The following is a 12,960-nucleotide window of genomic DNA, read 5'->3' as shown; positions in this document are numbered from 1 at the left end:
AAACAGCCCCACTCTAATTAAGATACTGTATTTGCTAGGCTAGCAGGTTTTAGACTTGGATAAAATGCGGTGTTTCAAGTATGTTTAAAGTTAGGTCAAGAAAGGAAGTCTAATTACAACAGGAGTCACAATTTTGGTTATTTTTCTTTTAATCATTTTTTTGAGAAGATGTACAGATAAAGGCAGACACAGTGACTTTTCTAAGAGTTAAAAATCTATATAGGTACAACACCATAACAACTGTACAGCCCATCAGTAACTGCAAGCATATTGTATCCTTAACTACAGCATGCCTATGCCTTCCTGTGTGGCAGAACAGAGCTGGAAAGTTCCTTTTCAGGAACATTGGTTAATAATTGTTTCTCACAAATGGGGGACTATCTTAGGGAGCATGAGCCTGATTTTTAGAAGTACCCAGTATTCACTCCTATGTCAAATTCTCTTCTTTCTCCTAGTGTAAACTAGAGAACAAATTCGTATGACAACACTCAAGATGACTTCATCACATATAGCTACACTCTAAGAGAGTGCAGTTAAAGCTGTTTCACTTCTTTTACAGAACTACAGACCCTTTTATTAAAAGGAATACTTCTCTTTCCAAATGGTGGATCATCTCCCCATCTTCACCACAAATGCTTTTATATACTTGTTGAAAATAGGATTATAGAATAGATTATAGCATAATATCCTATAACAGATTATAGGATGTAGTTTTCTCACCTAGTGTAGTATGGATACATGTTTATGTAAGATCACAGCCTACTTTTACTAACTTGGAGAGATTTTCAGTTTCAAGTATTTTGATTGTCCATATTCGTAAACATTGCATATGCATTTTATCACACAGTATAACAACAACAAAAGGGTTCCTCAACAAATCCCCTCTGCTAACATTGCCTTAAGCTGTAACACACGAACAATTCAGTGCTGCAAACATTCACTGTAGCAAAAGAAAAACAATTCCTTCTTCTCACTGTATCTCTAGCCTCTTGCGCTTATGATACCCTTCAGCAAGTCTATGGGCAATGGAAAGATGATGGTGGAGTTCTTTTCTGCAGCAATGGTGGTCAAAGTTTGCAAGTAACGCAGCTGAAGAGCAGCAGGTGACTCTGTGATAACCATGGATGCCTCTTTCAGGGCCCTGGAAGCATTCATTTCACCCTCAGCTGCAATTACCTAGAAATGGAATTAATTAAATGGAATTATGACACAATGATAAACTATAAGTTTGTCAGATGACTTCAGCCTTAAGTCATAAATAAAAGATATAGCTTATCACTTTGATCAAGTGACCTCCCCTTACTGTCTTCTTTCATTGGTTCTGCCTTTTCTCTCCCTTAGATATAAGCTACTTCTGTTTGCCTTCAAGGCCCTGTATGCCTCTTTTCCATTCCATTTACAAAAATTGGCAGTGTTAAGTCCTGAAAATGCAACACGTTGAATTCGGTGTATTTTCAGAAAATCCCTGCTTTTATGCTTTTCAACACAGCCTCCTAAAAAAAGAAGGTACTCCCCATACATCTCTCTGAAAAGGGCTTGATGGATGAATGGTGTGGTTCTTTACTGGGGAAATACCTTTTTATTCCCTCATTATTTTTTCAATATGTGCTCATCAGGAACAGATATGTGGCCGTGCATTTCTTCACAAACAAGGCTCTTCTGCATTGGGACGATATATTCTGAGTATTTGTAAAGGACAGCTAGATAGTGAATAGCACTTTTAACGGGTAAGTTATTGAAGTTATTGGTGCATGTCAATGCTCAAAATTGTTCTGTTTAAGATGTGGTCTAGGAATGTAATAAAGAATTGGAATTCTGCGTTTTTAAATGATAGCCGCAAGTTCAACATGAAACTGAACAAGCACTTAAACAAATCCACACAAATCCTACCCTGCATTCCTAGTTGCCACAAACCACTTTCGCAGAGAATCTGCACTTTCCAAAATACCACATTAAGTTATTTATGAAGGAAATAAATAAATAAATAAATAAAAGTATTGATGTTATTACCTTAGCTCTTGCCTCCCGCGCAGCTTCTGCTTCTGCAGCCATTGCTCTCTGCAGCTGTACAGGTAATTTCACATCCTTGATCTCCACACGTTCCACCTTAATGCCCCAATCATTTGTTGCGTCATCAAGCGTAACCTATTTAAAGTATGACAATTAACTTAAGCCATCTAATTGGCTGCAAACAAATGTCCAAATTTGAAGAAAGACTATCAAACCACATGAACTGAAGAATGAGAATTCCTGGACTGTCTATTTAATGATTTTAGTATTTATGGTATGCTTTGATAACTGTAAAAGCATAACTGTTGTAAACAACTACTTAAAGGACAGCTTTATGAAAGGAATTTAAAAGCTTTATGAAAGGAAGTCTGTGGTGTAATTTCCTTCAACAGTAGAGTATAACAATCCAGAAAATGCTTCCTCTCATGAATTCCTCATTCCCGTTTATTAGCCCCACTGGTCCATTTTTCTGGTACTCACTCATTTGTATTTGACTGACTGCCATCCCAATAGCTGTGGATAGGGTTTTGTCTAAAGCTCCAAATCAAAACTTGACTTATCACTTATAAGGTTAAAAAAAAAAAGTCCCGACATGTAAGTTATCCATGGGATTACTGTATAACTGATTGGGTAATGGATTGCTTAGATAAAGTTCCTCATACCTGCATGCTGTGTGCAATTTCTTCACGATCAGAGAGAATCTGAGAGAGATTTTTGGTCCCCAGAACATTCCTCAAGGTAGTCTGTGCTAGAAGACGCGTGGCTGAGCCGGCATTTGTGACATTTGCTACAGCAAGGACAGCGTCCTGAACTCTGTAATAAACCACTCCGTCTACATTAACTGTCACAGAGTCCTTGGTCAAGATCTAAAAAGCAATGGGAGAAGCATATAATAATTAAGCATACACTTATTGAACATAATGCTAATTACATATTTATTTTACTGGGTAAATGCCTATTTTTTTCCAGGGTAAAGCAATTATCATAAATACCATAGGTCTTATACATGTATGGTACATATAAACATGTCTACATACCGATGCACAAACCTTCCTGCACAGCTCTTTCAAGCTAAGACTAAATATGGTACTGGAACACTCCTCACTGAAAAATTAATTCCATTAATTTTCCCTTTACGTTTTTTCAAAGTCAATTCTCCAAACTCACAGAGGGATTTACAACTCGTAAGAAGCAAACAAAAAAATATCGAGGAATAATTTGCATCAAAACATGTGCTTTTAGCTAGGCAATTTTAGCCTGTTATGCTGAAACTAACAATGTATCATATCTAGGTGGGAAGAAAAAAGTAAACAAAAAAACAAACCAAAACCACCCCATTTCAGTGAGGCTTATATCAAATGTATAAAAGTGGCAGATTGTAGAGGAACACGAGGTATGCATAATGTAGGACCAAGCTAACAGGCTCTAAGAACATTAGCAATCCAAAAGTTATTTTGTTTAAATGCAGAGATAAAAATACAGGACCATTCCATTCAAAAAGTGTTCAAGTACTCTAGTTAAGACCACACTCTAGAAACATTTTTGAGAGGGGCTCATTTTATGTTTCTGTACAGGGAACAATAGGCCAATAAGTATCATTGCAAATACAGGATATATGAGATCTTTACTTGTATTTAACTTCAGTCACAAGACTGAAGATTTAGCAGGCACATTTGTGCAGGTGTGTCAGCTTATAAAACAAGGGCAAAACAGGCAACCTGTTTAAAAAGCAGGTGAGGGAAGAGGAAGTGTATTTCAGCTGTACTTTTGAAAGAAGAGCACACATGAGTTTTCCATTCTACAGGTGTGACTGCAGCTGAAGGCAATTCAGTGATTATTCCATAGGAACAGCCAAGAACAGAGACTCTTAACACCGCCGTGACCGTGTAAGTTAGTTTATTGAATTGCAAAAGCTTTGTGAATGAAAGATGTCAGTGTATCACGAAGCCCAGAGAAACAAAGGGCCACACCCATGAGATATTTTAGAAAACACTGTAAGGTTTGACTGAATTATGTCTAGCTACTTAAAAAATTGGTTTTGCTTATCCAAAAGCAATACATTTCAGCTGCACGGCTGTCAGCCTTACTTCTACATTTCATTAGAAATGTTTTTATCTAGCAGTTCATTTTCCTTCTTGGAGGTACTTCTGATTGAAATGCCATCTTACACTACTAAATTATAAGTGGTGATACGTGGTGATTTCTAGAAAAGTTGTAGAGAAAAATCAGACTTGTGAACATCCTCAGAGCTAGATTCAAGTGATTTATTGAATTTAGCACCTGCATGTTAAATAAAAGATGTACTTGCACAGATAAAGACAGATATTCCTGACAGTTTAAAAGAGGGTAAGTGACAGAAGAAGCTATTGTTAATATTAATTATATTTTAGTTTAGTTATAAAGATACTGAAATAATGCACATGACCATGAGAAGAGGTGTTCTAATTCTGTGTTAGAAGATTAGGATCTTGTTATTTGACAAGAGGGGGGAGTGAGATACTTAACCTTCAAGAGTTTTGTGCTTCCACAATCTATGTTAGCAGGCTTTTCATAATAGCATGTGAAAACAAAGAATGAGTAGTGTGGACAGAACTCAAGTACAAATAAAAATATATTTTTGCTTTCACCTACTGAAAACAAGCAAACCTGAACCTCCAAACATAATTTAATCAAGTCAAAAGAAAAACCGTAGAACTTCACTAATGGTACATCTGCAGCTGCAAGCACATTATGCCTGCCATTGATTAGGTTTCTACCAATTACCCTTTCGAGTATGCTATGACAGCTGCCATCTGTCTAAATCTACAACTAATGATGAGCAATAAACTGGCTGGCAAACACGACAGGAAACAGATGCACTAGACAGGTTGCATCAACTATCTTTGTCTTGCAAAACATACCAGATACATAGAGGATACAGTTATAACAGAAACACACAATTGTTCGATGACATTTTTAGAAGGCTAGTGTTTTGTTCTTTTGCTATCTGTTGGCATCACTTAGTTCAGCTAGCTCGCTACTACTGAGAGATTCTGCTACGAGATTAAGATGTCCAAGTAAAAACAGGCAAGTAATGACAAGAAACTTTTCGTACTTTAAAGCCTCCAAACTGGAAGATACCAGATGACATTAGGTGTAGTCACCTTCATATGTTCCTGCATGTAGCAGGACACAGAAGCAGCGCATACACAAAACTCATGTAAGAGAGTGGACCATCACCTTAAGTTTCTATTATTAGCTTTCGGCAATAATTTCATGCCATTATTTTAGCTACTTCATACAACTAGAGTAATTGGCAAGGAAAAGATCACTGCTTCTTTTGGAAATTGTTCAGATTTTACAGAAATGACTAGAGAATGCTGCGTGAAGTCTAGCACTCCTGATTCTAAACCTCTCCCATTCTAGCTCTTAGGCAGTATTAAGTTATCTTATTTGCTCCTTAGAGGACAGCATAACTTGTTTTCTTTCAGGGATCTTCTCTCATGGCCTTTAGTAATACCACTCAACATGTATTCGTCACAATACATTTTCCTTGTACAAATAGAAGCAAGAAATCTACATGAAAACTACATGCTACCCAATACTGAGAGGGCAAAAGGAAAAACAAAGGAAAAACACTTTAGCAGATACAAAGGCAATTGCAAACTTACCTCTTGGGGTGGAATATCAAAGGAGATGGTCCTCATATCGACTTTGATGAAGCTGTCTGTGCAGGGCAGGGCAAAGAACAAACCTGTACAAAAAAAATCCATCAGACAGGATGCAAAAATGGGTCATTAAAATAGATGGCACTAGCTACAGAAATAAGCTTCAGTCCAGCCACTGTAGCTGTACAGCCCTCTTCATAACGAGCTCAGCAGCATGTTCACTGGTGGCTTTCATGCCAGGATAAGATTTTAAGAAAAGTATGCTGAGAAGCTTTAATTTATTCAGCTCTAACTTATTTAGAGAGCTTTAGCGTTTTGAAAAAGAACAACAACAACAAAATCACCAAACACCAACCCAACCCAAAAAATAAACAAAAAACAAAAGAACTGCTAAGAGCTACTTTTCAAACCTTGTCCTACATAGTTACTTGCGGGGCCTAAAACTATCAATCTCCTTTTGTTCTGGTGGGTCACTATTTCTTCAACATTACAGAACTATGAAAATATCCCAAAGTCTAGATTAAAATGAAGGGAGAAGTTATTGCCCCTTTTAATCACTTTGAACATCAGGAGCAATAGCTGAAAAACACATTCTTTCTCATGAGAATTTTTAATATGCACGGAAAACTTTTCAAAATTAACATATAGTTTAATTGCTTCTATTTCTTTTGAAGAATGCTATGGCTTTCAACCCATTTTGGCTTTAACTGAAATGCAAAACTTTTGTTTTTAAAATGGCACACTTGATGCCGCTATTCCTCACTTGCTATTCTGTGCTTTTAATTCTACCTGAAGACCATGCATTAACTAAGGAGATCTGGGTAAGGCTCACAGATAATTAGCTTACTACCTTCCCCATATAAATAACGTATCTTGCCACTGAAGTTACAAAATGCTTGAGAAACCCATTCACCAGCCTAACTCCATGTCTCCAGACAGCTATTATTTTGCCAATGACTCAATTAGCACAAATATTAAGAATGCTCTCCAGGACATACCCGGTCCCTTTGCTCCGCCTCTGATGCGTCCAAGTCGGAAGATGATGGCTCGCTCATATTCCTTTACAACCTGTAATAAATAGTTGGATATCATGCAAGAGTTTCCAAAAGCTGTATCATGAATTACAAACCAAATATACAGCAACCTAAGACAGTCTTAAGTCTCTTATCTAATACGCATCGCATTTCATTTCTATACTGGCTGCTTTTGAGAGTTTTAGCCTAACCCTTACTTTTAAAAAGCAAACAGAAAAAGGAACAATGAGAAAAATGTTCCAGAAGAAATATTCTTCAGACTATAGCACCACCTGTCAATAGCAGAAGCAACAACACTTCATCTGGGCAAGACCAAACACTGAAAGCAGCCATCGGGAATATCCTGGCAACAAGAAAACAAAGCGCAGTAGATGTGATCCAGCAGAGATTTTCCAATTCTAATTCTGATGGGGTATATTGGGAAAAACAAAGCAGGAGTTATTCTCTCAGGTCTGGAAACATCAAGCTCGAGGTGTTCACAACGACACATTCTCTAAGAATCTGTCATGTACACATATGCATATATATGCACATATTTATATACTTCATATGTACACACATACATATATAGAGATCTCCTTAAAACTAAAACAAACAAAAACAAAAAATAAAAACAACAAATAAACAAACAAAACAACAATCCTCCAAGAGTAATTATGAGTTCTTACAAATTATTCTGATATCCCAACTAGCTTATGTACAAATGACAACTGGGTAGACAGTAAAGATGCCCATGCAAAAATCATTTTGACTAAACACTGTAATAGCACTTTTCTCTTTGATTTGAAGATTAACATACAGAAACATTTCTGCTATAGTCCAAGAGAGAATAGATTCACTTGTGTTTAAAATAAATAAATATAATAGTGAACAATAATAACCACTGGTAAGCACCTGTATTGCTTAAAGTTTTAATCCAGCTTAGCAGTGAAAAATTTTACCTTGATGCACATCCAGATCGATATGGGAAATGTAACAAGAATTAAAATATAAGAAATTATCACCAGAATCCATCCACACGCACCAAGGCTAGCATTGGATTGATCTGGAAGAAAAGAGCAGAAATTTTCAGAGTTTTAAAACAAAGAATGCTTGTTAAGGAGAGCACCGACACTGGGATATTTACTTTGAACAGTCCTTGAATAAGTCACTGCTAACATTACTCTTACTGCCAAACTCATTAGGTTTAGATCAAGCCAAATTAAAAGGCAAATTCTGCTTTCGTTTGCACTGCTCTCAAGTTGCACAAGGTAGCAGAGGACAGGATGTGGTTCAAGTCACATTCATGCAGAATTAAGTATGCACTTTCACACCCGCACCTGGAGCTAACAGATTTCAATATAAGCTTTCAAATGCTTCCTTCTTCCTCAGCATTCTCTAGCAGAATGACATGCAGGCAGCAGTAGAAATCCTGTTCCTTTAGGAGCTAAAGAAGTCAGAGCAACACTTGCTTCATAATGAGTGAGCTTGAAATACTCCGTGGCCCGTCTAGCAATAGGACATTTAAAATTTGGTTATATTCCAATTGTCATAGATGCAGATCTGAGAAAACCTGCACTCTCAGTATTGCTTGATCTAGGAAGTAGCATAAGAGGTAGCGAAAGACTACCTGAATGTGAAATAAGGTCTCTGTAAAAAATTTCTTGTCCAAAGACTCCTATTGCTTAGAAAATAGACACGCTAGTGCTCTGTCAGGAATGACACTGACTGAAGGTATTTCTAGAAGCACCAAACAAGAGCTAGTGGTATCAAATACTATACAGCTAAAAAAAGCAACGTGCCACGATCTGTTGTCAAGCATTCATGAAGCAATAGGAAGTTTCCCTTCCTGCCAGTTAAGACTCCCAACAGGCTGCCAGGAGCCCACTGCCAAGCGGGGACATCCCAGGGTGAAACACACAACGATCACATTCCTGCTACAGAGATACTGACATCCATCCTTCTCACCCCAGCTGCTAAAAAGCCAAAGGTATGCTGCCAAAAAAATCCCTGCAAAGCTCAGAAACACACAGCTCACATTTAGATAAAAGAAAGTTGCTTTGGGGTCACTCTTCCCAATTTTGCTGAACTGTAAATACACCTTTACAGTGCTACAGATATGTGATCATTATCCTAACTTGATCAACACCACAAGAGGTGTGGAGTAATTACCTACCTCACTGCATTCAGCAGCTTGCTTAGCACAGAAATTCAATTAACGAGCCTGCGAGTTTCTGTTTAGTTCTACCTGGAATTATACAATAAATTCTGCCCTGTACTCACCAGAAACAATTATAATTCCGTTTTTACAACAAAACTTGCCAATGGTAAGAAATAAGTAAGTCTCCAAGTCTCTACCCTAACAGTTATTCTGGGCAGAACCCATTTTGTTATAAAGCAAAATCTTGACTTTGAAAAATTCTAACAACTCCAGGTATGGGCACTTTGTGGTGCCCACAGTTGAATTCAGCCTTGGATGAAGAGGGAAGTGAGACAGATGAGTCATTAGATAACCCTGAATGCAAAGAATAGCAAATGCTTTGCAAATTCAGATCCGCAACACTTGACTGAAGTCACAGAAGTCATCAAAATATTTGGGAACCGATATAAAAGTTTCCATTCCTCTTTTTCTCAGATTGTGAACCTTTCTGCCATTGAGCCTTTCAAGTAAAACAGAATATGGAAGTGGTGGAAAGTAACTGTTGTCTCACGTGGTATCTTCAACTCGACAAAGTTACTCAGACCTGAAGGCCACTGGTATCTTATCCCTTTCACGTGCCAGTGTAATAACCCTCAGGGAGGCACGTCATGTTGTGTGTCACTTTAAAGTTCCTCTGTGGAAAGTTACCTAAAGATACTGCCCTGCAATTTCCTGTTACGTAATGGAAATGCCAGCTTCAAGGAGTCATCTCCAGGTTTCTGAGAAAGCCACAGAAATGCATTACCTGGAATACTTCACACCCATATGTACTGTATAGGTAGCTGTCGGCATTAAGCAACATCTATAAACTCACTACTGCAGGGAAAATTACCTCTTGCTTTGCAACAAGGTATTAGCTAACCTAAAACCATAAAAGGTCCACATTGATTAAAGAGGAAAAGTTTCCCTTTCTCTTTTATTTGCTAATTTTCATAAACCTAAAGGAACCAAGGATCCTGCTTCAGTTCTACTCTACAGCTTACCATCAAAGCTTCACTGCACCAATTATCTGCTCCCACTTGAACCACACCGTTAAAAGAAGTATTTGTACATCTGCTTCCCTGATGAACCCAAAGGTGGAAGTTACAACTCAAGTAATGTACAATTTCAAGATCTCAAGTAAGCACATTTTATTGAGCAAAAATTATTGTCCAATCATCCAGTATATTTCACAACATGTGAAATGCTGTCTCGTGAAAAACCATATGAAATACAGGAAGCATGTTTGGAATCCACGCAATGAGCTTATTATTGCAATTCTTGAACATCTCATGCATGGAATTTGGATAACTTCAGCAACTGGCCACTTGTCAGCTGCTCTCAGTCAGGCCCATCAACACAGCACTCTACATAGCAGCAAGTTCAACAGCACCAAAATGAGACTGACAGGGACAATGCAGGTGGAACGCACAGCCTCAGATGCACCTCTTGTGCATGATGCATATCCCTGATCACCCAACCTACTGAAAAAAAAAGATTTTGCACAACACAAAGTGCTGGCTTACAGCAGACTTCCTCCCAGCCCTCCTTCGCTTTTTGCTTTCACCCATTCCATACGGGCACCCTTCAGTGGAGATAAAATGTGTCTTTGTTTTGGCAGGCAGTGACAAGGAACAGCTCGGGTAGATGCTCTTTTCATAAAATGTCTGCAAAACAACTACAGAACTACTGAAGACAGACTTGCAGTGTATTTTGTGATCTCGAGGCAAAGCAACAATAAAAAGGCCTGTCTAATTTCCTAGCTGCATCTGTAGAATTCAAGATCAGCAAAAGAGAGCTAGAATGAGAAATAAGGAAAATTGGTTCTGTACTGGGAGTTCTGCTTGGGAACACTAAAGAACTGGGTTCTGCTTCTTGACAGATCCCCATGTGAGATTTCTGATACTGTTATATGATTAAACTCATAAAGGGGAGATGCAATTTACTCTTTCCAAGGGAAAAACAAAACAAAACAAAACAAAACAAAACAAAAAACACCTTATTTAACATCACAAAGTCCTTTTTTTTTTTTTTTTTTTTTTTTTTTTTTTTTTTTTAATTTCCAGTGACTCTAGCTTCTCAACTTGTCTTTGCTGCTTGATTCTCCCAAGTGCTGAGTTATACGCCCCACAGCTTCAGTTCAAACGTTATGCACCTTTTCCGGACTCTAATAATAGTCTTGCTCTTTTGTTATCAAGAAACTCAAAACTCAGACATGAATTTAATCAAAGAATCCTATTTGTGGACAGTCTTCAATAAATTATGTATCTTTAGGAAATAAACCACAAGGAAAAAAAAAAAAGAAAAACATTTTAATTGAATTAGCCTTGGACCCCTTTAAGGCTGACTGGAACAGTTACTGCTGCTGTAACCAGGAATCATCACTTGGCTCATCAAACAGTATTAGCAATTTATAACAAACAATTAGTTCCAGGAACTGAGATGAAAGGGCGAAGTTCTCCTATTACAGCTTTAGGTGTGGCATGCCCTTCACTGGAGATCTATTCCCTTCTGCAGAGCCTGAGCACACACAAATGGAACAAAGGCATCCCTGTCCAATTGCAAGAATGTGTACGACTGCGTTGCCCAGGGATGTGGGGGAGTCCCAGGGGTGTTCAAGGAAAGGTTGGACCTGTTGCTTAGGGACGTGGTCCAGTGGGTGATAGAGAGGCAGGGGGACAGTTGGACCTGAGGTCTTTTCCAACCTTAATGATTTTATGACTCCCAGGTGCTGTGGTGGGAAAGGACCTTCCTCCACAGCCGGGCAAACGCCACCAGACACAACAGAACGCACGCAGGGCTTGGAGCACCAGATGGGCACTTCCACTTTCATGCTGCTGCTCTGAAATCCAGGGCAGTACGAGAATGACTCAGTACTGTTATTGTGTGACAGTTATTCCAGTATTTGCTAATTAGCAAACAATGACCACCGCTTTCAGTGAGAACTAATCATTTTTTTTTTTCAGAGCATTTCAAAGCTTTTTACATGGGAAACAGCCAAAATCATTACGTCTTATTAGCCAAAATTACATCTCTTGCCTGCTTGCTCTGTAGATACTTTATCATGACAAAAATAACTGCTGGCCAGCCTCAGCCTCCAGAACAACACAGCACACCACAGCAAGAAACACCGGCAGCAAGGCAGGGAAGGGCTGGCAGAGCCCAGATGAGGCTGGGGTCAGAGCAAGCTCTGCTTGGTATCCTAACCAACGTAGCTATGGGATGAAACGCGAGGCCTCGGCACGGATACGGGAATAAAACGTGTGCCATGAGGCACCGGGCCACAGAGACCTACGGGTATTTATACACCATTGACCGCCTAGCCAAAGCCTTTGTACGCAGGGGGATCTCACACATGTGCTTCCTTCTCCAGTTGCAGCTGACAAAAGTTAAATTAAGTCACCCCTCTTCAGCAGCATGAACATAACAGGAAAACACTCCAGCTTTCGGTGAGAGAAAAACCACCAGTTGCATAATTTGAGCGCATCACCCGCGAGGCAACATCCTCTAGCACACCGACACCTGACCGTGCCATAAAAACGCTACGGTTCGGGCTTTTTTTTTTTTTTTTTTTGACTTCCCTGAAGAGAAAGTTGAGTGCAGCGCAGAGGGTTTACTAACGGGGTAAACAAGCCGTCCCCCGGCCCTCTGGGGCTCCTCGGGGACCGCGGCTCCCCTCCCTTGTGCCCGCTCCGCTTCGCGCCTCAGCGGCCGGAGCCCCGCTGAGGGGAGCCGGGAGCGGGAGGGCGCGGGGCCGCCCGGGCTGAGGGGAGCGGGGGCTGCCCCGGGGGCGGCGAGGCTCTTCTGAGCCGCTAACTTCGCGCTGCCAACTTCGCTCAGCGGCAAACGTGAAAGAAAAAAAAAAAAAAAAAAAAAAAAAGTAAAATAATAATAATTAAAAAAAGAAGCAGAAAACCGAAAGGGGGCCGTGCTCCCCTCCCGCCGCCGCGCCAGTTACCTCGATGCCGCAGCGCCTTGGGCACCGACCCCATCTCGCAGTCCGCCATGGCCGCTGCCGCCTCTCCTCAGCCCGGCCCGCCCTGTGCTGGGGGTGGCCGCCACCTGGGTGGGGCCGCGGCGCGGGCGGTGGCGCCTCAGCGCCGCTCCCCGG

At 39.9% G+C, this 12,960-nt stretch overlaps 1 protein-coding gene across 1 annotated transcript; it reads right to left on the bottom strand.

The window, feature by feature from the left end:
• Nucleotides 1–131: 131 nt before the first annotated feature.
• Nucleotides 132–12,928, bottom strand: STOM (stomatin). The gene is made up of 7 exons (XM_084493810.1): nt 12,808–12,928; nt 7,633–7,736; nt 6,656–6,725; nt 5,661–5,743; nt 2,673–2,876; nt 2,011–2,145; nt 132–1,176 (listed from the first exon to the last, which is right to left on the bottom strand). Exons 1-7 carry the CDS (start codon nt 12,854–12,856, stop codon nt 982–984), a joined length of 840 nt encoding a protein of 279 aa, XP_084349936.1. The 5' UTR covers nt 12,857–12,928; the 3' UTR covers nt 132–981.
• Nucleotides 12,929–12,960: the final 32 nt, after the last annotated feature.

Source organism: Aythya ferina (genome assembly GCF_964211825.1).
Source record: "Aythya ferina genome assembly, chromosome: 20".
In the NCBI taxonomy this organism is placed as follows: Eukaryota; Metazoa; Chordata; class Aves; order Anseriformes; family Anatidae; genus Aythya; species Aythya ferina.
This window is presented reverse-complemented; position numbering and strand designations above follow the sequence as displayed.

Excerpts from the sequence above, each read along its gene's own strand:
- STOM (XM_084493810.1), bottom strand. The coding sequence starts at position 12,856 with ATGGCGGACTGCGAGATGGGGTCGGTGCCCAAGGCGCTGCGGCATCGA. Across the intron at positions 5,744-6,655 it reads AGGCGGAGCAAAGGGACCGG|GTTTGTTCTTTGCCCTGCCC; the intron begins GTATGTCCTGGA and ends TTTTTTGTACAG. Across the intron at positions 2,877-5,660 it reads TTGATATTCCACCCCAAGAG|ATCTTGACCAAGGACTCTGT; the intron begins GTAAGTTTGCAA and ends ATTGCTTTTTAG.